Source organism: Trichoderma asperellum, chromosome 1, assembly GCF_020647865.1.
Source record: "Trichoderma asperellum chromosome 1, complete sequence".
Taxonomy (NCBI): domain Eukaryota; kingdom Fungi; phylum Ascomycota; class Sordariomycetes; order Hypocreales; family Hypocreaceae; genus Trichoderma; species Trichoderma asperellum.
In genome coordinates, this window is record NC_089415.1 from 1,185,862 (window position 1) to 1,210,822 (window position 24,961).

Consider the following 24,961-nt stretch of genomic DNA (forward strand, 5'->3'; position numbering starts at 1 on the left):
TTCTGTGAATCTTCAAGTCAACCACCTTGTTTATAACGCGAAACCAACCAAGCCGAGTATTAACAGACCGTGGTTCTTTTAATCTCTGTTATATACAAAAAATCCACAGGAGCATTAATTACAAGATTATCCAGAGTGTTATTCTAGCCCTTATCGCGTCCGTGAGGCGCATCCCTCGTTTACGTACACCCCCCTTGATATCCTACACGTCATGTACAGCGCATATTTGTTTCCCAAACTTCATTGGCCCAGGAATAAGATAATAAAATATCCAAGTAAAAATAGAGAGTAAAGGGAGGTAAAAGGTCTCACGCCGTCGCTACAGCTTGGCAAACCCTGCATCCTCCAACTCTTTCCCGGTAGGCAGCATTGGTCTTCCTTGCATTGGAAAAGGCCAAAAGAGCGGATTCTCTGCCGTCTCTGCCGACTTCTTCGTGCTGGGCGTCTGAAGCGTGTCGACACTCTCTGTGCTGGGCCCAAAGCCGCACATGAAATCGCTCTCCCGAACGTTGGGTGCGAAAAAGTTGAGGCTGCTCGTGTAAGGCCTAACTAGGTTGTCGGGGTCCTCCGGCGGCATCTTGTCGCCGTCAACATTGACCTCGATGTTCCATTTCTTAGCTAGAAACCGTAGAATATTCAGCGCCTGCTCGGCAAAGTGGTGACACGGCGCCATCTCTGTGAGGTCCGCGATACCCTGGTTAAGGGCATCCGTCACGCGCGGATCGATCTTGGCGGCCTTTTTCATCTTCTCTTCGCTTGTCTCAGCGTCTTCGTCGCCGATTCCGGTAGCGCCTATGGCAAGGTGCATAATAGCTGATGTTAAAACAAAGTAAGGGACAAAAGATGGCGTTCTTTTTAGTGTATATAGTTGAGAATAGGATGTTAATAAGCCTTGGATGGCGTCGGCAGCTTGCGAGCAGACGTCTCGTGGCGAAACCTTGGAGCCGATGATACGTAGCTTGATTAAGGGTCTGAATAGGAGGAGTATGGCAAAGTGATAGTACATGCTTTTCATTTCATCATTGTCCACGTTAGCATCAACAACTCTAGAAAAGGGAGGGAGGGCGAGAGAGAGAGAGAGAGAGAGAGAGAGAGAGAGAGAGGGGAGAAAAAAAAATGAAAATGAAAATAAAAAGATCAAGTTGATATGTGCTGTACTCACTGCGCAAATAAGACGGCCGGGGTGAAATTATGGCCTAGCCTCAAAACTTCGGGTATCCGATCATACCAGTTCAGGTACTGCGTGTAAATATTCAAAAGGTCCCGGGCTGTAAGGGGCCTTCCTGGAGAATGGAGCACGTAGAGGGACTGGTGAACAAGCTCACTCAGCTCGCAAAAGCACTTGTACACTGACCGCACGTTGGACGGCTGCTCGCACGACCGCTGTAGCGGCGCGCCTTCGGAGATGTTAGTAGGCAGCCCTTGTAAATCAACCCCAAAAGTAGTCGTTCGGTCCTCACCGTCGTCGGTATACGGTACCCAAAGAGATGCTTCAATGTCACCGATGATGGCCGGCTTGGGTGGTAGATGAGGGAAAGAGGAGCACTGCGGCAGCGAGCCGGTGGCCAGAGACCATGCACTACAAGGATCAGGCAAATTAGAAAACCGTCATACATATTTTCTCTCCCAATGCAAGTGCGAATAAATACAAATTCAAAACTCAACCGCAGAAGTAGAAGAAATAGCTTGTCATGGGTATTTTGGACTCACTGATCTAATGCAAACGCCCCCCAAAAAGTCGCAGACTGAACAGCAAGTTCGTCTTCGTCGTCGTCGTCATGGATGCGATGCAAACCCATCTCGAGGGCTAGCCTTATGCTTTGGCCGGCATAATACCAGCTCTCAGAGTCACGGCCGCAGCTGGCCTCGCGAATTGACATGATGCCCAGAGCCTGGATGGTTGTCAACGAGTGATGGTCCATTTCCTCGTTGAACAGTCGCTGGCTCTCCTTGAAGAAGTGGTCGCCGGAAGAGTAGGGATCATTGGGGTTGGCTCTCGTCATGGGCTGTGTGGAAAATCGACAGCCAAGGGCCAGCAGCGCATTGACCAAGATTGGTGAGCAGTATCGGTGTCTTCCGTCCTGGAAATCGTGAAGGAAGTGCTCCTTGCTGAGAGACGCAAAGGTGGGATACTCCCAGCAAAAGTACAGCGCCAGCAAATGCTGGACCAAATTCACATCGTTTGTGATGCTGGTCCAGGACCCCGGAGGAGGCTTCATTTCAGGCGCGTTGGGCGGCGATAGTACCTGCTCAAGCCCCCGAAACCGCTGGATGCCATCGGGCAGATGGTCGGTCTGCATGCTCTCAGCCCAAGAACCCACTCGCGTCTGTGGCGGACCTGCATCGGTAGCCCAATTCATCAAGTCGGGATGAGAGCCGCTTCTGGTAGAGCCGCCCTGGCTTTGCGGCGAAAAGTGCCAAGGACTGGCCGGAGCTCCTCCCATCTCGTTGCTTAGACCAGGCATCTGCAGCGATCCGCCTCGAGCTCCTACCGTGAGGGTTATTGGCGGAATAGGAGCACCAGAAGCATCGCCAAAGGGTTGCATCGAAGATATATCATGACCGCCGCCGGCACCACCACCAGTACCTAGGCTAGGGCCAGTATGCGCATATGCCGAGCTTGCTGTAGGCCCGCTTGGTGGAAGACTTGTAAGCCACTCGGAGATGCTCTCCACGGTCTGGCCTCCGCGAAGACGCGCCAGCACTTCCTCCCATAGCTGCGGCCGTATCAGAGCGGCAAAGACCTGGTCGCTGGAGCGCTGGCGCAAGCGCAGATTCTCAATCTCATTGCGCAGATGTTCTTTTGACTGGCGCACGGGTATCTCGTAAACGCATTCCACGTCCTTTTGGGACTTGCAGCGGCCGCAAGGTTTCTGTCCGTCACACTATGAAGCGCGTCGTCAGTACACACTGTTTTTTGCTTTCTTCTTTGATTTTGTCCACTCTAATCTCTGCCACAGCCATATAACAAGAAAAGAAAAGTGAGTTTGTAAAAAAAAAAAAAAATAAAGTGGTCCCAGGTTCAGACAGACAGACAGACAGACAGACAGACAAGACAGAAAGAGACAGAGAGAGAGAGAGAGAGGCAGAATCCACAACACAACGAGCTCACCTTGGCACGCTTCTTGCGACATTCCGTGCAGGCATTGGGCGTCACCACCCCCAGCCCGCGTCTGCGCTTCGACAGCTGCAGCAAGGCACTCGACGCCGGCGGCCCAGACTGCGACTGCGGCGTCGTGCCGCTTCCAGTGCCGCCGCTGGTGCTGGGCTGGCTCTGGCCCGACGGCGTGCCCAGATCCTCCTCCATCGACGCGAGGCTGCCGAGTCGCCCTCAGCGAGCAAGTGCCAGACGCGCGCGCGCGGGACGCGGAAGCGAAGCCCCGGCTTGGGCAAAGAAGGACGGGAGAAGAGGAGGCTGTTTTCAGCGATGGGGAACCAGCGCGGATCCAAGGCGTGAGTTGCGGTAGCTGCAGCCTCGTGGGATGAAAGACATGCTGCGGGGGAAGCTGTCCGAGGGCCTGGCAGAGCAGCGAGGAAAGGCTCGGAAGGATTGCGGGATTCGAATCGCGACAAGCGGTGGCTTCAGTGTCGAGGACGAAGCCCAAGTGGCGGAGGCATCGGCGGGAAGCGTCTAGAAGGCTGCAGAGGAAGATGGAAAAATATGGAGAGAGGTTGGAGGAGTGAAGATCGAGCGTGTATTCCTACCTGTACTGTCCAAGCTACTGTGGTAGTGACGGCAGCTGCTGTAGAGCATCGCCAATGGCGGGGCCGGCAGCAGCTACAGTGGGCTCCCAGCACGTCAGACTCAGCCGCTAGCGCTGTAGGCTGGCTAGACGTTGGAGCTATTCGCCCCTAAAACTTGGGGGGCTGATGCAGCGACTTCAGCCGGTTTACCCTTGAATATCAAATCAATAATGGCCTGAAAAGATATGCAAGTTACTCTAGCCGTCAGCCAAAAGCTTAGAGCTGATGGTGGCTGAACGCTAATGGACCCCAGACCGAAACAAAGGAGAAAAAAAAGAAGAAGGAAACGAAGAAAAAAAAGAAGAAGGAAACGAAGAAAAAAAAAAATACTATCAGTTTGTTACAGAAGCCGTGGTTATTGTGGAACAGAAGGGAATCGAGCAATTGGACTGCAGCGATACATGTCTTGCTGCGATTGGTAGCCTTGTCCAAAAATATTCCAGGAGCTCATGCAGGCGATAGAGCCACTGAGCCTGGCCCTGTGATGGGCGTCGCTGCAGCGTGGCGAGCCTAGCCGAAGTGCTGTTGCAGCGGCCCCCAATTATAGTGGGGACTGGAGCTATGATAAAAAAGCAGATGCGCAAAACGGGACATTGAACTGATTAATTTATTTTTTCTTCCTTTTTCTAATTTTGCATTTTGCATTTTTTCAGTGCACAATTCTGGGTTTCAAATTTCTTTTATCCTGCCCCTTTTAATTACGTATTTAGATTAGTATAATTTAACCACTAGTTCATCAAGTGGCTATCAATTGTGTTTGATTTTCTTCATGCTCGTGGTAGCTATGATGGTTCAATGAGGTCATCGGGGACTCTGAGCTTTACCAATTGGTACCTGATATCAGCCGCACAGTGGCCCTAGCTTGCCGTCTACTGCCGAGCAGCGACCACGCGAGCAACTTGTACTGGGGCCACTACTACCGGTACTACCTGCTTACCTACCTACCTACTAGTACCTACGGTACCTACACCCCACAAGCATCTACTTTGTTAGTTTTGCAGTTCACTGGGTACGAGCAATATAATCGGCAACGATCAGCGAAAGTACCTTCTCTATGTAAATAATAAGGCACGATACTTTAAAGAAGAGAAAGAGAAGTCCTTAAGAATAGCATAAGGAGTAAATAAGGTATTAAATAATATAGAGTAATTCCAGCTAGAAATTGGCCTTTCTGTTGGTGATAAACTGATATAAGGCATAACTGGCTGTGTTTGCAAGGTACAAGCAGATTATTATATACACAAGTCTATATACTTATTTAGTCTTCTAAAATAGGTGATAATAAGGTTGCTATACTTGTACCAAAAGGTACCGAAATAATAATTTAGATGCTTGTAGGGTGTAGTACCTAGGTACCTTAGTAGGCACCTTAGTACCTACTACCTCCTATACAAAAATGTCCTTTCTTAAAAACACTTGCAAAATCTCTATTTGAGATCTAAGCAACTTGTTATTCATAGCTGAGAATACCTAGTAGTAGTAATTGAATTCGCATTAAGCTGTATAATCGAAAAAATGGGAAACATTGCGCATCGCTCATAAACCGTCAATATATTGCTAACCGGTCACACGCTTTGAACGACAATGTCCTACCAATTGTTCAATGTTGATAATCCTTTTAAGCTGAATTTTGCCATGAATCTGATGCACCACCCTAATACCGAATTCCACATAGCTGTTCACAGCCCCTCCCTGCCAACGCCGACAAAAATCATTCCATTCCATTCCAATCCATGAAACATGCAACAGACCAATTTTCCTAGTGTACACCAATCGAAATGCAAATACCCATTCGTCAATTTAGCTTCATCTTTTAATATCCCCTGCTGGGACTTCGGTGGTACTTGATTGTACTTGCTGACCACTCCCCCTTGCCTGGGCTGCGGCGCCCTGCTGGCATATACCCAAAGCCTTGCCCCAGAGCCTTGGGAGTTGACATGTCAAAATCGGTGTCGTCCTCAATATAAGCATATCGCTGTGACCTGGGGGTGTCAAAGTGTGTCCCAGGACTCTCAAAGCGTTGTCTGAAATGCGCTGGCGTGACGTCTGGCCCCAAAACAGGAACGTGAGAATAGGCGGGCGGATGTACTGGCGCTGGCTGGGTCTTGGATCGTCCCCATCCAATCATGATGTTGGCAAAGATGACGAAGATGGCAATAGCGCCGAACAGGAGCTGGTGCAATGAATTAGTAAGAGAGGACAGGTTTGATTTTGATTTTGATTCATGCTTACCCAGGCCTTGAGATTCATTGCGTCGGCAAACTCGTTGATGACATCGGCCACCTGCTTGATTGTGACTTTGACGCGCATAATGGCATCCGAATCCTGCGTCATGCAGTCGTACCACTCAGCACACATCTCAATCAGCGCTGGCCGGTCATTCTTGGCGCACCCGTTGCTGATATAATGGTTCTGGCAATCTAATATGAGGCTTTTGATTTCCATCCGCGCCATCTCGTTGGCGTTCCGGATGTCTGATCGCACAGCGTCAACAACGCTCCAACCAAAGAACAAAATAACACCAATGATGAAGCAGTTGAGTCCCAGCTGCAGCCATCGGTAGATGTGGTCGGGAGCTCCCGGGTACCGGTCCATTGTGCCCAACGCAGAGACAAACCAGCCCTCGCGTTTCGGGCCATGCTGCTGTTGCAGGCGCTGCTGTGATGATGATGATGGATGGGGATGTAGCGACGCATTTGTGCCCAGTGGTGTGCCTCCATACGATACCGCGCTCGTGTCCGTGTCCGAGGCATCGCCCTCCCAATCTGGCGGCATGTGTCGGATCACGCTGCTAACGTCCTTGTCGTAGTTGTGGCGCTTCCTCTTCCTCAGCACCTGCATATCCTTGCGCGGGGACTCTCTGCTGACTGGCCGGATTTCCCCTCTGCCGGCTGCAAACTTCCGAGGCGACCCCCTGGTGTAGCGAGAGGCCTTGTCGATCTTGGTGGGAGTCGTGATGGTGCTCGTTGTCACATCGCTCAAGTGCTCTGATTCCAAAGTGTCGTTGGGCAGCGCTGCAACTGCTGAAGCTGCCGAGGCCTCGGTTGCGTCTGGGCTGTCCTCGGCGACGGTGGTGAAGGAGGAGAAGGACTCGTCCATTTTTCTCGGCGTGGTGAATGCTGGATTTCGAAACGGCGGCGCAACGACCTTGGGGGCGAGCTGGGGGGTGAAGAATGACTTCGTGGGCGGCTTCGACGGCGTTCCAAAGACGGAGAACGAACCGCTCGCGGACGACGACTTGATGGGCGACGAACTACTAAACACTGCACATTGTGTCCATGGTTAGCCGTCATCACTATCGTCACAACAGCCGTGATGCTCCGGCCAGCAGAGCAAGGGGCACCCACAGTTGTCTGATCGCTTCTTGGCCACCTGCGCAAACGGGCTCGTCAGATCGATGGGCCCTGTATTCTGGTACTCCCACTCCATGGGAGCTTCAAATGTGCGACGCTCCATGGCCGCGAATATCGCTGACTATAGACGATGGTGGTGTGATGCGATGGCGATGGCGATGGCGATGGTGATCGTGATGGCGTATTCCTGTGTGATTCTGCGGCCGTCAGAAAAGCGAGTCGCAACCGCATGATCTGGATCCAAGTCAATTATGTACAAATAGGCCGATCTGCCCTGGCAAGGGTGGGCATGGCTTCTTTTAGTTACCTCGAATGCCGGGCCTTAATTTGCTTATCCACAATCTGCATATCGTCACAGTGGCAACCAGGCCTTAGTGCTGGAGGAAGTAAACAAAGGCAGAAAAAGACTGCTAGCGGCGGGTGCCTGAGGCCGCAGCGGATCAGATTCGGAGCGGCCGCTTATGTCAGCAACGCGCTGGCTGCGTCTCAAAGGCAACGAGAGGAATGAACCTTTTTCTGGTCTGAAGATTGTTTCACTTCGCCGTCATTCTCAGCTTCTCTTTTGGGTGCTGCCGCTGCAAAAAAGAGGAACTTGCCATTCGCAGAATCTCAGATTCAAATCTTTGATTCATCTCCACGCCCTTCATTTCCTGCTGCGCCATCGTCCATCGTCCTTGTGCGCCAGTTTGCACCGTCAACCATGTCTGACCAGGGTTCGCCGGTCGACGATGGCCAGGAAAACGAATTCCAGGACGAGGTCGCCGAGGCCGACTCTGACCGCGACTCTGACCTCCTCTCCGAAATCGACGAGAATCAGTTTGAAGACTACGACCCCGAGACCGCAAACATCGAGGATCGACCGGTCGAGATTGACGAGGACATTGCCCGGACGCTGAAAGCCAGCAAGCGCAAGCGAGCTGAAGGAGAAAAGGGAGCCAAGAAGCCCAGAGAGACTCGCCGCGAGAAGCGGAGGGATCGAGAGGAAGATGCGGCCCTGCAGGATGTCTCCAGCGGCGAGGCTGAGAAGAAGCCGAGGAGGAAGCGAGCAGAGGCCGAGAGGCGCCCACGGGCCAAGCCTGCATCGCCCCAGGACGACGAAGCCAACGACGAGAACCTCACCGAAGAGCAGCGGCAGAATCGGGAAATCGACAGACGCCTGGATGCGGCCTTGAAGAACCGCGGCGCGGCCCCCAAGCGCCGGAGAAAGGATGAAATTGTATGTCTTCTATGTGGAAACGGGAAGCAGAGTGAGGTAGACACTAATCAATCATCGCCAACCAGGATCTCGAAGATGAGATTGACGAACAGCTCGCTGCGCTCAAGGTCCAGATGGAGCGTGCTTGTCAAGCAGACAACAGTGCTCGTGAGTCTGGACAGCCTGCGCTCCACAAGCTCAAGCTGCTGCCCGAAGTTGCTGGCATTCTGAATCGCAACAACGTCCAACACGCGGTGCTCGATCCGGATACCAACTTCTTACAGCACGTCAAATTCTTCCTAGAGCCGCTCAACGACGGCTCACTGCCCGCCTACAACATCCAGCGGGACATCTTCACGGCTCTGACGCGTCTGAATATCGAAAAGGAGACTCTGCTGAGCAGCGGTATCGGCAAAGTGGTGTTGTTCTACACGAGGAGCAAGAAGCCAGAGCCTAGCATCAAGCGAATGGCCGAGAGACTGTTGGGAGAATGGAGCCGTCCAATTCTCAAGCGGACTGACGATTACAAGAAGCGCCATATCGAGACTCGCGAGTTTGATTATGAGTATGTTCACTCGTCATTACCCCTTTTTTATTTTATTGCATCTATTCTCTCTCTCTCTATATATATATCATTGATGGCTGACACGATGGACGATACAGGGCTGCCAAAATGGCTCAACGCCGCAAACAAGGCTCCCAATTCACTCTCTCTGAGCGACCTGCACAGTCGGCAGCAGATGCCGAACGTGAACGATTCCTTGCCCCCGTCCGTGGTGGCAACCAGGCTCGTATGGTCAATCTTCCCGCCAGTTACACAATTGCTCCTCTCAGCACATTTGATGGCAACAAGAGCCAAGATCACCGGCCTCTCGGTGCTGGAGGAATGGAAGCTTTCAGGAGAATGACGCAGAAGAAGAAGAAGGCGGCTTAGAGAGCCTATTGACTTTTTCAAACTGTACAACGCATCGCACATCATGGCATCAACTCAAAACTAGTCGGCTGCATCACGTTTGTGTGCCATTTTGGGAGTGGAATGTCTATTTATTTATTTTTATTTTTTTAGTTTTTTAATTTCAGGGAGAGGCCCAAGATTCGTCTAAGAGAGACTGGCGTTTTTAGGAGCTTTAAGGGGGAAAACACAATACTAAATGCAAGAATGGTCATACGACAATGGTTTTAAAAAGAAGTATAATTCGAATGAATACCTATAATTCACTGCAGATACTGCCGCTCAACATGCAATGTGATTACAAGCTGCCTTTACATATAGGCTTTGGATGTCAAAGGCTAACAATAATTGGACCTGTTTGACCTCTCTGCTCTTCTGACGGTTGAAAGAAGTCTACAGATGAAACTGGATAGAGAAACTTTTCCATTGGGCTTGGTTATAGTTATTTATCTGTAACTATAAGTTCCAGACTATGTTTTTTTCTTCGTCTTGCTTGCCAAAATACCTCGAAATTCGGCATGCGACTTGACTTGCTTTCTATATACATAAACTTCATCAAGTCAAACCTAGATAGAGAGAAACGATATTCATCGTTTTTTTCTTCTTTGCAGCCCTTTCGCCAGATACCAAAAAAATAAATAAAATAAAAGCCCATATGTAGCACTCTTCTCCCAACCTAGAGTTCTTCTCCCAACCTAGAGTCATTCAACCCCAAATTATTAGACCTTTAGCTTTCGCAACTCCTTCTTAGCCTTCAAATTCTCCGCCCACGCATCCTCAAAGAGCGTCTTCTTCGGCTCAACTTCCCAATCCTGGATGTTGAGTCTTCTCACAACCTGGAACGAGCCCGTGCCGACGCTCATAGTCTGTCCCATGATGATGCACTCAGAGACACCTTCGATGCGATCAGTCTTCATCTTGGCAGCCGCGTCAAAGAGATGGTCGGGCGTCTTTTCAAACGACGCCAGCTGCAGAACGCTCTCTCGCATCTTGGACAGACCGAAACGGGTGATGCCGAGAACTTCGCCCTTGAACGTCATGACGTCGGCCAGCAGCTGGATATGACGAGGATCAATGTCCATACCTGCCATGACGGCGGAGATTTCGACAACGATGGTGGTTCGAGCAGCCTCGATACCCAGAACATCGCGGGCTTCCATGACGGAGTTGGAGCTCGCCTTGGTGCCAATAACACCTTCGGTAGTCATACACGCTCGCAGTCCATATCCTTCAACCAGCACCGTGTGTTCGCTCTGCTCGGATGTCTGGATAATGGCTCTTGTGGCTTCGTTATATCCTGAGATGGGGATCTTGGGAAGTACACGGCGGAGGTGGTTGACCCGCAAGAGGAAGTCGGAAGTCTCCTCTGTCATCGTTAGAGATGCACCACTGCGCTGCCTCTTCTTGGCCGCGTCCGGATCCACCCAGCTGTTGAGCACAAAAATCTTGATGTAGTTGGGACCAATTGATATATCGGATGGCTGAATCTTGAGCTTCTTGAATTTCAAGATGGCCTCCGCAATATCAACGACGCCAATGCCAAGGTGCATGCTCTGCAGAGCCTCCATATCAATGTATAGAATGACGGTTCCGCGATCAGTAACCCACTCATCTTCAATTGCCTTTAGCACATCGATAACGTAGGTCTTTTCGATTCGTCCCTTGACAATACGCGCGGCCTCAATTTGCTTGTCGTTTAGCAGAGGGCATGTAATGACTGGAGTACTGATGTTCTTGGACGCGTTGATGATTTCCTTGATACGTGGCACACCCTGAGTGATACTCATACCGGCGACACCAGCAAAATGGAAAGTCTTCAGCGTCATCTGCGTACCGGGTTCACCAATAGACTGTGCTCCAACAGCACCCACAGCATGGCCAGGCTCGACGTGGGCCTTATGGTATCTCTCTAAGCACTCCTTGACGAATCGTTGGAGCGTTGTCAGAGATACTTTGGTAACTCGCTCGACTCGGGCCAGCTGAACCTTGAGGTCTGCTGAGGCATCTGCGATGATGTCCTCCTGGCTTGGGTCGGGATCCAGTCCGACCAATGCACGAGCTTTAGATATCTTTTGTGCTCGATCGGAGACGTAAGAATAGATCGTCTCAATGAAGCCTCGAGCGCTTTCGTGCTCATCAATGTTTTCATCGGTGGGGTCGGAATAGTTGAGTAGTGCGTTGTCCACCAAGCGGTGTCTCTGGTAGCGTTGCTTTTCTTTCTCTAGCATGCTACTGCACACTGCAAGCACCTCGCGGGGAAGCAAAGATCTTTCGTTGTTATCCCAGGTGGTGCTCTCAGAGTGAGTCCATGTGCGGTCGAACGCCACAGGCACCGCAGAACCCTCCATATCGACGGGATCCAATTTGTCAGCACCAAATTGGAATTGCACAATAGCTCCCGCCGATGTCCTGACGGTGTTATCGTACTGAGTGGAAAGATCTTCCAGAGACTTCATCAACCGTCTGGACATGTATCCTGTCTCGGCAGTCTTAACCGCAGTATCAATCAGACCTTCACGACCTGAGATGGCGTGGAAGAAGAACTCGGTTGGGAAGAGACCCGAGTAAAAGCTGTTTCGTACGAAACCCTTTGACGCCGGCTGCCGGGCATTCTTATGGAAATGGGGCAAACTGCGGTCCTGGAAACCATCAGGCACACGCTGACCACCAATAATCTGCTGTCCGACACAGGCAACCATCTGAGCGACGTTGATGTGCAGACCCTTGGAACCGGAGTTGGCCATGATCAGAGGAGCATTGTTGCGGCTTAGGGTGTCCACACACTGCTGACCGGCCTGCTGTCGAACCTTACTGAGAATACCAGAAATGGAAATTTCCAAAGTCTGTTCCATGTCACATCCGGGAGCCTTTTCAAGCTTTCCCGCCTTGAAAGTCTCGATAAGTGCGTCACTCTTGTCGTAGGCGTCCTGGACAAGCCTATCTCTTGATTTTGTCAGCTGGGTAATGGGGAAGACGTCGCCCACACCAAGTGAAAAGCCTTGGTTTCCTAGCGCTCTGGCACAAAGCTTGGTCAACCTGTTCATAGCAGCAACGGCGTGATCGGGGCCGAAATCTCTGAGGATAATGTAAAACACTGAGTTCTTCTTGCCAGATCCAATGATGGACTTATCCATGCGGCCGCACATGATCTCTGAGTTTCGAATGACCAGCCAGGCATCGTTAGGATCCATATCTGGGCACTGTCCAGGCCTAGCCGAGTATTCTCTGCACCTTGCATCCAAGTTAACAAGCACTGGCGATTCCTTGTTTGGGCGCATAAGCACGTTGAAAATCTGCTTTCCTGTCCAGAGGGCTTCTGGTTTAATAATTGACGGTGGGGGGAGATCAATATTGACTACACCGTCCATCATATGCGTGCAGATGTAGGAAAAGGCCTTTCTGTTGTAAAACCTGTCCTTGCTACTGAGCAGATATGAAGCAGTGATAAAGTCCTGGGTAGCAGCAATGATGGGTTCTCCGTTTTTGGGTGTAGCCAGATTGTGCTTGACGCCCATGAGAGTCATTGCCTCAGCACGAGCTTCCTCGGATTGTGGAACGTGTAGGTTCATCTCGTCACCATCGAAATCGGCGTTATAAGGTCCACACACACATTCGTTTAGACGAAAAGTTCTCCAGGGCCTAATCTTTGCAAAATGGCTCATGATACTGAGCTTGTGCAGAGAGGGTTGTCGGTTGAAGAGAACGATATCCCCATCCTCAAGATGCCGTTCGACAACATCGCCTATCCGAAGGTCTCGGGCGACAAGAGCTCTATCACCAAACTGCAGATCCTGCTTCCAGTTTCCATTGTCTTTGATAACGTGATTTGCACCCGGATGGACTTTTGGCCCGTTCAAGATACATTGTCTCAACTTTTCCAAATTATGGCTCTGAACTCGTTCAGGGAATGTCAAGTTCTTGGCGACGAGCTGTGGAACGGCGACCTGATTGATGGCTAAGTTTGGATCTGGGGAAATGACAGTTCGGCCTGAAAAGTCGACTCGCTTTCCAGAAAGGTTTCCTCTGAATCGTCCCTGCTTGCCCTTGAGACGCTGACAAAAGCCTCTGATGCTTTTTCCAAAGCCCGGCTGATTAAGCCCAGGGACATCACTGTTAACATACATGGCAATCTGCAGCTGCATATATTCCCACTGTTCCATGATGGTCTGCATGGGCTTTCCCTTGTTCAGGGCTGTTCGAATCAAACCACTTATGTATACAATCTCAGCCAGCTTTGCGGTAAGATCATCTTCTGTACTGGCTCCTTCTTGTGCAACTGACGGTCTAATGCACACGGGGGGAGCGGGGACAAACTGCCAGATGAACATCTCAGGGCGACCTTCGGTTGGGTCCAGTCCAAGAAGCTCGCAGTCTGTGGGACCAATCATCTTGAAGTGGTTGAGCACCCAGAGAGGGTTCAGATCCTCCATGGCCCTCACAAGATGCTTGTCCAGATCCGGATTCAATTTCTTGGCTTCATCGAACGAGGCATCGAATGCGATTTTGCTCTCCGGAGGCAGCTTCTTCTGGGACGTTGACTTCTTGTACGCAGAGAACTTGTCGTGTGTGAGCTTGAGCACTCCGACTTTTCGAATCTGGCCGTTGATCTCGCCGCAATACGGGCATGTCCTACATTTCCTGCACTGATCGTTGATCCTTTTGTAAATTGCTGTTCGGCGGATGTTATCTAACCCAGGTCGGCGCAGGTCATTGAGGAAACTCCGTCTCTCTTCTTCGGTAAGAAGTACTCTGGCGCAGGTTTTGCACACATTTTGGAGGATTGTCTGAATGAATCGTAGGTAGCCGATGTGGAAAGCAGGGAGTGCTAGTCGAACGTGGCCAAAGTGACCGATACAGAACTTGAGAGGCTCTTGACAGGTACCGCATTTTCCCGACTTGCTCGAAGTTCCCTAGAGCAAACAAAGGTCAGTAGTCCAACTCATATTCGCATGATACGGCTATATAACTGCCGCAAAATACACCATCAGCAGCACAAGAGTACAGCCAAGCCGCGCACTCACCATACGCAGATCAAGAGCTCCATTGGTAAGAGGAGATCGGTTGTTGTCGATGTCGTAGAGCATGCGCTGGGAAACCTCCAACACTCCCTGGTTGACGATGTCTTGGTTGGATCTGCACAAGAGCCGCTGTTAGAACACGGTAGAGTTTCTCATATGAACAGGGCCAAGCTCACTGGATGCCAAACTTGATCCCCTTGAAGCGCTTGGGGAGATTATCAGTGAGCTGCTCCTTGGTGGAGCTCACAAACGCGGCGTGCGCCATGCTGTCGCTTCTTCAAACTGGGATTCCTCGGCGGAGAGAACTTCGATTTGCGCAGTTTATATCATGAAGACATGATCTCGATTCGATGTTGAGGGCCCTGAGAACTGGCAGAAGAGGCGGCCGTCAGTTTGCGATTGAGCTTGCGGATAGTGACCCAAGGCTGGTTCGGATGAGGCTGGAAATAAATTTTGAGATTCAGTCATCGGTCGTCCCCCACCAAGCAATCGATAAGCCGTACAGGAGCAGATATAGCGCCCCACCTGCTGTTGTAGGCTATTTTTTTAGCAGCTAAAGGATCCCACAGCGGCTAAAGTATTTATCAGGTACTTGAATATTAGGCAGTGATATGTTTGTTGTAAGAAATGAGAGAAAGAGCTGCTTCAAGATGATTGATGATCTCAAGCATGATCTTGGATTATAGTCTAGATGCAGTCTTTTATTTCCTCGTGCTGGAGGACTGAATCTTGACAGGATGAACTCCAACATCTTCTTACTGTATTTACTGCTATTCCACACTGTAGCGAGAGTAATGGCGAGGACGAGAGCTGAAATCTGAAGTTCTTCGCACTGTCCCTGTGTTGGTATAACGCTGTTGCGAGATCCGTAATAAGAGTAGTACGTTAGTGGGGAATAAATAAACGTCGTTGGAAATTTATAGACGTATTATCTCATAACAGTCCTACACAAGCACTATCTCTAAGCATAGTACGTGGATGAGAAAATTGGCTGAGCTTTAGATGAATGGTAACGATGGACACCTTCCAAAGCCTAAACTCTCGATCTTACCGCTGCTGCCAAGAAATGAATTTGTATGGAGAGCAGTTATTAAGCTGGATCCCAAGCTAGATTTTAAAATGTCCTCAGAGACAGAAAATGTAAATACAATTTAAACACCCAGTTGATCTTCCAAGCTGTCTATGAAGCGGACTAATTTTAATGCTTCACGTGCCAGAAGACAATGAAAGCATAAAATGCCGGTTTTAAGTAGACTGTGCTATTAGGACTGCCACAAGAGGCAGCGTAAATGGGATTTCATTCATTCATTCATTCATTCTTTTTTTTTTTTCAACCGAGCATAAATTATTATATGGTATACTCAAGAGTATACTTGTTCCAGGATATTTACATTATAGATCAGGTTAAAGGTATAAGGGTTAGATTATATAAATGATTGTAGTATACCTATGCTTCTTTAAGGAAAATCAGACAAACATATAAATATATGCATATATTTTATCAGAAAAGACTGTGATTCAATAATAATCCTCTTTGTTCAATCTGTGTTCTTGTTCAACTCTGATCCTCCTACTGACTCTTCCTTAGTATATTTGGAGTCAGTCACCTTATTCTGTGTCTTAGTGTTTTATTCCAAGGATAGTCTGAGCCCAGACTCTTAGGATAAAGTCAACAAAAATAGATGTATGAGACAACATTAGTGGCCATAGTTGACTAGACTATTATATATCAGCCAAAGGTTTTATTCTGCAGTTCATTTCATACTTCGTACGTTTTTCATATTGAGCTAAGTGCGCTGGAAAATCAGCAACATTTGTTTTCTTGTTGACCAGGTCGATGAGTTCAGCGGTAATATTTTCTGGAACGTCATGGTAAATCCTATATGAGCGGCCTTGGTATCTAAGTTCGTCAGGCTTTACCGAGCCTGTGCATGAAGATAGCGACTCCATAGATTGCTCTTTCACCGGAATAATGTCCCATCCTCCGCCACTAATACCATCGTTGCCGCAAGTTAAACAGGCGTTGTTTTCTGCAAAAGCGGAATCGCAAGCAACGCCGCATCTATTATCTCCTGATTCCGAAAATGCAATAGCAAGATTACCATCTTGTGGTTGAGTACTGATCCCTGCGACTTGCAGTGAAGGAAAGCCAGTAAATTCAGTGCTGGTACAGCAAATTCCCCTGCCAATGTCACTGCAAATAAGAACAGTTTCATCGTTTGGGCAATTATGATTACTATCGACAATGAAGATGATAACGTTAACTGCCACAGCTGTAGTAGTCAAAAGTAAGAGATTGTGAAAAAACAACATTATTGCAATTATCTTTGAGCGTGTCGAGTATGTGTAAGTTGATAAGTTTAAGTATAAAACATTCAGGATATTTTGAAGGGGGTATTGTGTCTATATATAATGCCTTGGCTAGAGATTTCTTCCAGAGTAAATGGTAATAGTAGAAATAATTGTTGTTTAGAGTATTCATAAGATTTAGCAGTGACTAAATGACTATTTTTACTTAATAAGGTAGCTTGTGATAAAAAAAGCTGCAAAGCTTAGTTAGGTTACTATTTCAAGTTAATACTACTTCGTATACATTTAGTTATAGGATTCGAGGAGGATAGTAAGCTATCTATCAGGTGATTTTTTTTTATTTGCGGGCTAGTGAATGCTACTTTTTCTCATCGGTATTAATCCGAGAACACCCATCTATATTTTAGTGATTATCAGCGAATTTTCCATCAAATATTCATTTGTCATTAATACCACCTTACATTTCCCAATAATGTGACGTATCGCTCCCGCGTTCCCATATTATTGTTATAAGTCAGGTAGATTCCCAAGGGATAAATACATATATCTATGTTGGCAAGTAGGATAGGGTAGTTCATTAAGCTGCAGGCTAGTTATATAGTTGCTAGATAGGATATAACTTGAATCTGGTACCAGTCAATTATTATAAATTGAGTATGTAATCTATTTAATAAGTGGATGAATGAAGTTTTATATATTCGGTTGCATATGTTAGGTTGGACTGAGGGGGACGGCTGACTTGTGTTGACTTAGACAAGGTTGATGCTTGGCTTGCGTTGACTCTTCTTTTATTGGTCGCTCAGGCGTGGTTTTTTTGTGATATGTATCTTACGATAACAATGGTTTTGGGATACATCACTTGAATAGATATAGAAGCTAGCAATATCGAAGAAAAATAATGACTCGTGGCTTACAATTGCATGGATATAATGGAAGTGCGGGCGTTGGAAAAGGCAGGAGCACCTGATATCAGACCGCACAAATTATTTGAATCTAGATATATCAGCTGTTAATACAAGAGAAAGGGACGACTTGTAGCTAATGGCTGCATGGAGCATCTTATATCAGACAGCATATATCACTTTGACGTAGACATATCAGCTGTTGATGCGAGAGAAAAGAATGACTTGTAGCTTATGGCTGCATGAATAGAATAATATGTGGGCGTAGGCAAAATCCGGTGGCAGCACATAGCATACAGTCGGACGAATGGAGGAAAAAAATATATACAATTGGTTAAATTACATTTAGCTATTGTAACTAACTAATGTATAATATGTATAGTATAGTCGGCAGAATTTATAATCTCGATTGGATAAAGAAGAGTCTGCTAAGCTATTTATACCACTGCGTTGGCCGACTTCATTTATTGTTATTTATCTTTTAGTTACACTCAAGTGCCATAAACACAGTCAAAAAACCTTCAGTTAGTTCCGCAGACCCCCAAGACACCTATATCGTCTGCTGATTTATAAAATTTATATAAGGAACACCTCTATAAAGCAATCATGCCGTCCAACATTCGAATCCTCACTTGGAGCTCATTGTTCTCTTTTACCCTTGCTCAAACAGCAACTATCCAGTTTTTCAATCAAGATACTGCTTGTGCATCAGGACTCTTTGCTGAATGTACCGGTCTCCCTCCCGGTGACTGCTGTTTTATAGAAGGTCTCGCCACCTGCGCGAATTTTCAAACAAACAATGGTGTGAATGGCCTCGCGGCCATTTTCGTGAATAGTAATCAAAACGCATGCGGTATTGTTCTTGAACTGTTGGAGAGTGGTGTATGTGCTTGCCCGAATGGAGATCCTATTATATCAGCTGGAAACTGGCAATTGGGAGAGGGCGTTGTTAGTGAGAATAATGCCTGTAACCCAGTGAGTCCTGATATTCTTGGGTGGAAGGAGAATGGAGCAACATGGGTATTGCATCAGAAGGACAATACTGCGGTCTTCGACCAAGTTACCGAGGCTATAGGTAATAAGTCCGCCGACCAAGACAAAATTGGCAATTTGATTAAAGAGCATGGAATGGAAATTTAAGTGGCCATTATAAAATCTTACAACTTAGTATTATGGAGAGCTGTAGTCTTTTTACGCTGTGTTCTTACACTTTGGCTTGCTTGAATAAATACTACAAAGTGGAGATTCCCTTGGCTCATTAATACATTTCTCTAGAATCCAAGATTATCTTTATTTATCTGATATATTACACAATCAGCTTAACATTGAATAGTCAATTAATATAGCATGTATTTACAAGTATAATAACAAGTGAAGCAGAGAAGCCATTTAATTTACAAATCCTTCTTGAAATATTACTTGCATCTAGCTAATCGACAATAAAGGAGTATTCGCTTACTTTCCACCAAAAGAAATGAATCTAAGCTGGCAGGTAAGAGACAAATGGCTAAGTTTCTATATATACTGCGTCGTATTTAGCCCTGGTGACATAATACAGTTGCCCTGTATGGCCTGGTAATGATGTTGAGGCGGGACCTCTGTACTTGTATATACAAAAGGACAGCATAAGGAGACCCAAACTTAAAATTTGAGTGATGGGTTTCACTAATTGTCATTGAAGGATTGCCAGCTTCCGAAATAGGCAATTGCACATATCTCGAACCAGCAATTATATAAGGAATAATCTGCAACGCAACCAAGCAGTCCAGCAGTCTAAGCAACGACTTATGTGAATATATAAACCGGCCTTCCGCCATTGATGAAGCGAACAGCAACCATTCTGCCTGTGACACTTTCAATATAGAAAAGCGGTCCCCACTTCCAAGCATTGTCGTCTTTCGTCAACGCAATCAGTTACCCACACACAATGGCAAACTTGCAAACTATTCTACTAGTTCTCGCCTCAGCAATGACTGCAGTCAACGGCCTGGAAGAAGTCGCAGTCTATCTGGGGCCCGACTGCTCCTTTACTCAAGCTATATCTCTCGGTCCATTCGAGGGTAGCCTCGGCCCAAATAACTGCCCAATCTATCCCCTTGACCAGATAGAAGGCGGGGAGCAGCCTGATGGGACGTACCGCCTGTGGTTGTCTCCTCCCGCTTCGTTGTTCGAAGACGGGAACCAGTTGATTGTTCGCAGCCCTGCAGCCAATGGCCAAGATCAATGCGGTCCGATCAACACTATCATAACAACCGTGGGGTGTCATGAAATAAATACCGCTGCGTATATTGTCTTGCAACTGTGTGTGGATCCGAAAAAATGTGGTGTCTCTTCCTAAACAGAAAACAGAGGAGGAATTGGCGGTAGCTAAAGGAACAGCAACAGTCGTGTGTGTTGTCTTCACGCATTAGCACTAGCTTTGTTTGAGGCAGTATGAATCAAGCAATATTGAAAACATATAACCAGCTTCTAGGAGCTTTATTGTGATATCGGCTAACTGTAACAGTCCAAATCTGACAGGTCGTATGTGCTGTATTTCTGTGCATTCAACCCCTGGAGCATTGCACTGTTCCGCTATTCCTTCCCCGCAGAAGTAAATGCTACAGCTGCGTCCACAAATCTTGCCCATTGCCCAAACTCCTCCTCATCCCGTGGCGCATATATCATGACATACGGCAATGGAATGCGTCCCATCACACCACTGAGCGGGTGCAACTCGGCCCAACCCTTTGCCAAGGCTTCCTTCGCGTCAGTTAGGCTAAGAACCATGTGAGAACTTGCTTCTCCATGTACGTGAACAATTTCGCCCTTTGTGCCGTTCTCCAGGTATTTTGGCAGCGGGTTGATAATCACGAATAATGCAGGATTCTCCTTGGCCTCCAAGCCAGATGCCTTCACGGCCAGCTTGTCTGGGTGATGACTGGACAAATCTCTCAAATGGTTATTCATCCGGGTGACTAGAGCAGCATCGCCTTTTTCTGTGGCCTGCCTCTGAGGCGCCACGTAATTGGGAATGACTGGCCGGTCACCTCGACGTTGCGCGAGCGGTTCCTGGAGAAATCGTGTGTTGCCATGCGGTTCGTAAGGAGCTGAAACTCCAGTCTTTTGAAAGACGCCTAGATCGGTAGTGCTGCTCAGACTGAGTGGGCGCAGAGTCTCTTGAAGAAGCCAGCCAAAGACGTTATGTGGGAGACCGCCGGGGCCAAGGTCGATATAGCCACGATATGAAGGCATAGCTAGAGCTGCTAGAGGAACGATAGCAACAGCAGATGTAAAAATAATTGGGTGCTGGCGTATATAGGAAAGCACCAATGAAGAGAGGCGTGATGGATCCCAAGTCGGCATGTCGGATTAGAAGCTATTGATGGGTATAAATGATTATCTTGTTTAGATGCTCATGCCAAGCTTATTAGCGAAAGCAAAGCTTTGTTGGATAGAGGCTGTTCTTCGGAGGCTCTTCTTTGGAGGATATTAACAGTAAACCGAGACAAGGTGTATCAGAGAGATGGAGCGTGTCCATATATATGTGAGCTGTTAACATCAGAGCTTCTGAATGACATGACATGGTGCCACCGTCCAAATCCGAAACCCGAAAACCGGATGCCTGTGCAGTAGCTTTGCAGGGCAGGACATTAACGAAGACAAACATTTCTTCGTCAGACCTAGGAATCTAGGGGTCGAGTTGTGTAGTCGGTAATTGTGGCAGAGCCTAATTCCATTCTTTTCATACTTTCCCCCCAGAATTTTTTGATCAATTAGGCCTGGATTCGACCGGATTTCTCTGCCGTTGGGCTGTCAGTTCCGATCCCGTCTTATGATGTCTCGATGCTAGTTGTAAGATAGCAGTGTTAGTTTAGTGGAGTTCGCGATTTTGATCGGATCGGAGCTCCGAGCGGCTGTCGCTAATTTATATGCCGGGAAGCCTTTGGAGAAACATCGAGTTTGGGAGTTAATAAACTTGTCTCCATTATCAACTGTAATAATCACAGCTTTCGACATGATGGAAGCGCAATATAGGTCATTCTCTTCGAATAAATCGTTCTCGCTGGATTTCTCTAATGCTGGCTTTCGATGTACAGCCGCGCGTTGGTCATGCAAATCTCGCTAAAAGTTCAATATTTGAAATGAGCGAGTAATTGCAACAAACAAGAACTTCTTTATCATTACCATTTCAGATAGTGTGCTATTAGATTGTGGCCGCATTGCATGGAGAAACTATTTGCGTTTACTAAACTTTGGAGACTTGCGGTCATTGCACCTGGCGGCAGTAAATTAGGCGGTCAGCCTTCGGTGACTGTTGTTATGCTGAAGAAGTTGTTCGATTCCTACCTGCGTATCTAATCATCTCTAATGGAGCATGTGCTGACATCAAAGCTTCAATTCTGCCATCCACTCCGAAACTTCTTGCCCAATGCTATGGGGATAGTCTTCTTGCACGAAATAGCTTCCAGGCCCGAGATAGACATTCTTTACATTCCTCATCTTCTCGCTCAATGTCTTGAAATGTTCTTCTCTGATGATGGCTCCTGGTTTCACCCAGAAAAATAGTTTTGGTAAGTCTGATTCTAGAAGCCACTTGGTGTACCTTTGGGCCTTCTCCCATACATCCTCGGGGTGTCCATCAATTGGGATCTCGTTGGGGAATCTCCAAGTAGGCTCACGGTCTGCAGGAATGAGAAATGGTCGACGATACTCAGTCATCTCCCCTTCTGTCAAGTCTCTAAAGACAGCCCTAGGCAGAATAGTTTCGACAAAGAAGTTCTCCTCGATTATCATCCTCCGACCAAGCTCAGGAGTGCGAAGGTCTTGAAAGGTCGTTCTAAATTCAGGAGACCGAGCGTCCCAGCTACCACCAAGAGCCGGAATCCATTCCATAAAAGCGATACCCGTAGTTCGATCTTCGTGACGGCTAGCCCAGTCAAGACCGAGAGCAGACCCCGAGTCGTGGATGACGAGAGTAATGCGCTCTGTTGGCAATACAGCGTCGAGGAAAGCATCGATATAGCGCTGGTGGTCGCGGACTCTATATTCCAATCCAGGAATCTTGTCAGAATCGCCGAAGCCGATGAGATCGGGTATAATGCATCGGCCCTGCTTCGCTACATGTGGAAAGACGTTGCGCCAAAGATATGAAGAAGTCGGGTTGCCATGTAAAAAGACGACAGCAAATTCGGAAGAAGAAGTGCCGACGTCGACATAGGCTATTTTGCTTCCTAAAACTTGCACCTTCTTCTTCTTATACGGGAAGGCAGCTGAAATTTCGAGACCTCTATCTGTCGACATTGTAAAGATGGAGAGAAGGAAGACAAGGATGCAAATGACAGTTTCTGAGGGGAATTTGATCAAGGGAGTTTTCAATTTTGTTGGATTGTGTTTGACGATGCTGTAGGAAATGGGTAGGAAATGCCGCCATATATGTATCAGGCGGTTCACGACTAGGAGAGTCAGTAATCAAGCGGCAATTGATGCGAGTCTATCGTCACCAGGATCTCAAATCCCTAGACAACTCCCCGGTCTACTAATCCATACGGTAAGGTGATTTTAAATCTTGCTAGATCTTGGCTAAATACCCTTTGCTAATAGAGATACCTAGGCCAATAAATTTGCGCCGTTATGAGGAACGTATATTGATTCCAAACTACCGAGTAAAATCCCCGACCATCCATCCCGGATATCCTACACAAAATGCCTATTTAAGTATCTCTTCCGACTTCGGTGACTATTCGTTCTAATAGTGATGCCAAGTTTTTCTTTGGCCTCGATCCACATACTGTGACTGTTTACTGATCTTCGTCCTCAATAGCCCCCTATGCACATAGTTGTGCTCCAGGTTCAGTAATATTAAAATGCAGCGAAATTGTCAACATATATTAACGCTGAATCCTTTAGACACAGCCCTTGAGGATGATCAATCTATTTGACGCTTTCACAAGTTAGCTCCGTAACAATTTCCCAGTGTCGATAGCAGTTCAATTAAATAGCTGCGTGAAGCCCAGATATAGCTCGTGGCGCAGCAATGGTAGCATCTATTTCTCAACCAACCATTCCACGCAATGTCCTCTAATAGGTACTTCTACAATGCCCCTCTTTCGTTTCTTAAGAAAAGTATTTCACAAATGGATTGGCTGCTGATTATATCTTAGTTGTGATCTCCTACAAAGTGTTATTGACGCTCATGGCGGCCGAGAATACTGGGAATCGATCCAGTCTCTCGCCGTAGAGTTTGAGTTCTCGGGAGCAGCGTTGGCGAATAGGGGACATCCTGGGCCTCATGATGTCAAAATATTAGTCGATACAAAAAGCCAAAAAGTCACCATTGAGAAATTTGGGCCCTATTACGGATCATGGTCAACCGAGCGCACTGAAGTCGCCAGGATTGGTTCTCAAGATCCGTTGGATGTTCGAGAGAACCCCAGGGCTGCATTCGACTCACATACTTATGAATCCAAATGGGATGCCCATAATCTTATATATTTCATCGGCTATGCATATTGGAACTATTTCAACTTTCCGTTCCATCTTCAATCGTCGGACATTCAGATCCGCGAGGTAGATGGATCGACGCCGGAGAATGGCGAAAAATGGAGAACGCTGGAGGTTGTGCATTCTGACGGATATCCTACACACACAAAGGTCCAGAAATTCGATTTTGATGCCAGATATCGGCTGCGACGCATGCAATATAGCGTGGATGTAATGAAGCAAGGACCCCCGGTGTGGCATACCTGCTACAACCATACAGTCTCCGGGAAATACCTTTACCCAACTCTACGAGTTGTGAATGTAACTGTTCCAGATATATCCTTTTTTTCTCCCTTCGTTTTGAATCACATCAAGGTGGAACCCCAGCATTCTTAGACCGAGGTATGGTAGCGTTGCGACGCTGAAATCTGAATGCAGACCAGCGCTTGCTATATAATACAAAGTTGGCTTGAATATTATAAAGTATTTCATTTGATACGGTGGATATAATGAAAGTGATGATTCCACGCGGCGAAGTAACTTATTGTAGAATTGTGCCTTGGAATGCTTCAAATATATAGTCGACGACAAGGGATTGCCATTCTTGAGTGGAATTACGTTTATTGGGTATCCCAAATTCGTCTCGACCATAAACGTAGGGAGTGAAAATATTGACAGGCGACCTAGTGATATGATGAAAAGCCAGCCAAGCGGCCCCAGTTACAATCAGTCATATCGTTGACATTATGTGCCATATAGAGTCGTTTGAAACATTATAGAAGGCCGATTTATATAATCAGCTCCCGACAGTGTTACTGGCTACCTTGAAGAGCTGTATTTGAGGCCACCAGACTATAAAAGCGACAGACTGTCTTACTTCCCAGTAATCTTGAGATCGACAAAGGCGGGCCTGCTGGTCGGAAAAAGACTCTTGATAGACCTTAGAACCAAGAGGATGGGGGCAAGAAATTTTCTTATTGGGCAAGCAGCGAACGTTTATGCACACCCTGAGCCCTTTAATGGGT

General features: G+C 47.5%; 10 protein-coding genes across 12 annotated transcripts; 4 read left to right on the forward strand and 6 right to left on the reverse strand.

Moving 5' to 3' along the window:
- Positions 1-67: 67 nt before the first annotated feature.
- TrAFT101_000347 (uncharacterized protein) lies at positions 68-3,982 on the reverse strand. 2 transcript variants are annotated; one of them, XM_066125990.1, is made up of 4 exons: positions 3,113-3,982; positions 1,711-2,885; positions 1,163-1,579; positions 68-1,007 (listed from the first exon to the last, which is right to left on the reverse strand). In XM_066125990.1, the coding sequence occupies exons 1-4, from the start codon at positions 3,305-3,307 to the stop codon at positions 320-322; spliced, it is 2,475 nt and encodes an 824-aa protein (XP_065982086.1). In that variant the 5' UTR covers positions 3,308-3,982; the 3' UTR covers positions 68-319. The 2 variants fall into 2 exon arrangements, with proteins under 2 accessions (XP_065982086.1, XP_065982087.1); XM_066125989.1 differs by lacking the exon at positions 3,113-3,982 and having other exon boundaries at positions 1,163-1,397; positions 1,461-1,579; positions 1,711-2,991.
- Positions 3,983-5,203: 1,221 nt separating this feature from the next.
- On the reverse strand, positions 5,204-7,458 carry TrAFT101_000348 (uncharacterized protein). The gene is made up of 3 exons (XM_066125991.1): positions 7,092-7,458; positions 5,977-7,007; positions 5,204-5,917 (listed from the first exon to the last, which is right to left on the reverse strand). The coding sequence occupies exons 1-3, from the start codon at positions 7,198-7,200 to the stop codon at positions 5,558-5,560; spliced, it is 1,500 nt and encodes a 499-aa protein (XP_065982088.1). The 5' UTR covers positions 7,201-7,458; the 3' UTR covers positions 5,204-5,557.
- IWS1 (Transcription factor iws1) lies at positions 6,784-9,517 on the forward strand. Its single transcript, XM_024905871.2, has 3 exons — positions 6,784-8,313; positions 8,379-8,857; positions 8,956-9,517. The coding sequence occupies exons 1-3, from the start codon at positions 7,798-7,800 to the stop codon at positions 9,224-9,226; spliced, it is 1,266 nt and encodes a 421-aa protein (XP_024764556.1). The 5' UTR covers positions 6,784-7,797; the 3' UTR covers positions 9,227-9,517.
- A 102-nt stretch (positions 9,518-9,619) lies between these two features.
- Positions 9,620-14,707, reverse strand: TrAFT101_000350 (uncharacterized protein). Its single transcript, XM_024904875.2, has 3 exons — positions 14,439-14,707; positions 14,266-14,377; positions 9,620-14,154 (listed from the first exon to the last, which is right to left on the reverse strand). The coding sequence occupies exons 1-3, from the start codon at positions 14,525-14,527 to the stop codon at positions 9,964-9,966; spliced, it is 4,392 nt and encodes a 1,463-aa protein (XP_024764557.1). The 5' UTR covers positions 14,528-14,707; the 3' UTR covers positions 9,620-9,963.
- An 886-nt stretch (positions 14,708-15,593) lies between these two features.
- TrAFT101_000351 (uncharacterized protein) lies at positions 15,594-16,678 on the reverse strand. Of its 2 annotated transcripts, none has more exons than XM_024907393.2 (2): positions 16,035-16,678; positions 15,594-15,976 (listed from the first exon to the last, which is right to left on the reverse strand). In XM_024907393.2, exons 1-2 carry the CDS (start codon positions 16,573-16,575, stop codon positions 15,960-15,962), a joined length of 558 nt encoding a protein of 185 aa, XP_024764558.2. In that variant the 5' UTR covers positions 16,576-16,678; the 3' UTR covers positions 15,594-15,959. The 2 variants fall into 2 exon arrangements, with proteins under 2 accessions (XP_024764558.2, XP_065982089.1); XM_066125992.1 differs by having other exon boundaries at positions 15,594-15,981.
- Positions 16,679-17,933: 1,255 nt separating this feature from the next.
- TrAFT101_000352 (uncharacterized protein) lies at positions 17,934-18,826 on the forward strand. The gene is made up of 2 exons (XM_066125993.1): positions 17,934-17,998; positions 18,060-18,826. Exon 2 carries the CDS (start codon positions 18,081-18,083, stop codon positions 18,612-18,614), a length of 534 nt encoding a protein of 177 aa, XP_065982090.1. The 5' UTR covers positions 17,934-17,998; positions 18,060-18,080; the 3' UTR covers positions 18,615-18,826.
- Positions 18,827-19,327: 501 nt separating this feature from the next.
- TrAFT101_000353 (uncharacterized protein) lies at positions 19,328-19,966 on the forward strand. Its single transcript, XM_024899066.2, has one exon. The coding sequence runs from the start codon at positions 19,402-19,404 to the stop codon at positions 19,810-19,812; it is 411 nt and encodes a 136-aa protein (XP_024764560.1). The 5' UTR covers positions 19,328-19,401; the 3' UTR covers positions 19,813-19,966.
- Positions 19,895-20,978, reverse strand: TrAFT101_000354 (uncharacterized protein). Its single transcript, XM_024905872.2, has one exon. The coding sequence runs from the start codon at positions 20,817-20,819 to the stop codon at positions 20,049-20,051; it is 771 nt and encodes a 256-aa protein (XP_024764561.1). The 5' UTR covers positions 20,820-20,978; the 3' UTR covers positions 19,895-20,048.
- Positions 20,979-21,842: 864 nt separating this feature from the next.
- TrAFT101_000355 (uncharacterized protein) lies at positions 21,843-22,757 on the reverse strand (the record flags this gene model as incomplete). The annotated part of the gene is made up of 1 exon (XM_066125994.1): positions 21,843-22,757. The coding sequence occupies one exon, from the start codon at positions 22,755-22,757 to the stop codon at positions 21,843-21,845; it is 915 nt and encodes a 304-aa protein (XP_065982091.1).
- A 770-nt stretch (positions 22,758-23,527) lies between these two features.
- Positions 23,528-24,332, forward strand: TrAFT101_000356 (uncharacterized protein; the record flags this gene model as incomplete). Its single annotated transcript, XM_066125995.1, has 2 exons — positions 23,528-23,541; positions 23,618-24,332. The coding sequence occupies 2 exons, from the start codon at positions 23,528-23,530 to the stop codon at positions 24,330-24,332; spliced, it is 729 nt and encodes a 242-aa protein (XP_065982092.1).
- Between the last annotated feature and the right edge of the window lie 629 nt (positions 24,333-24,961).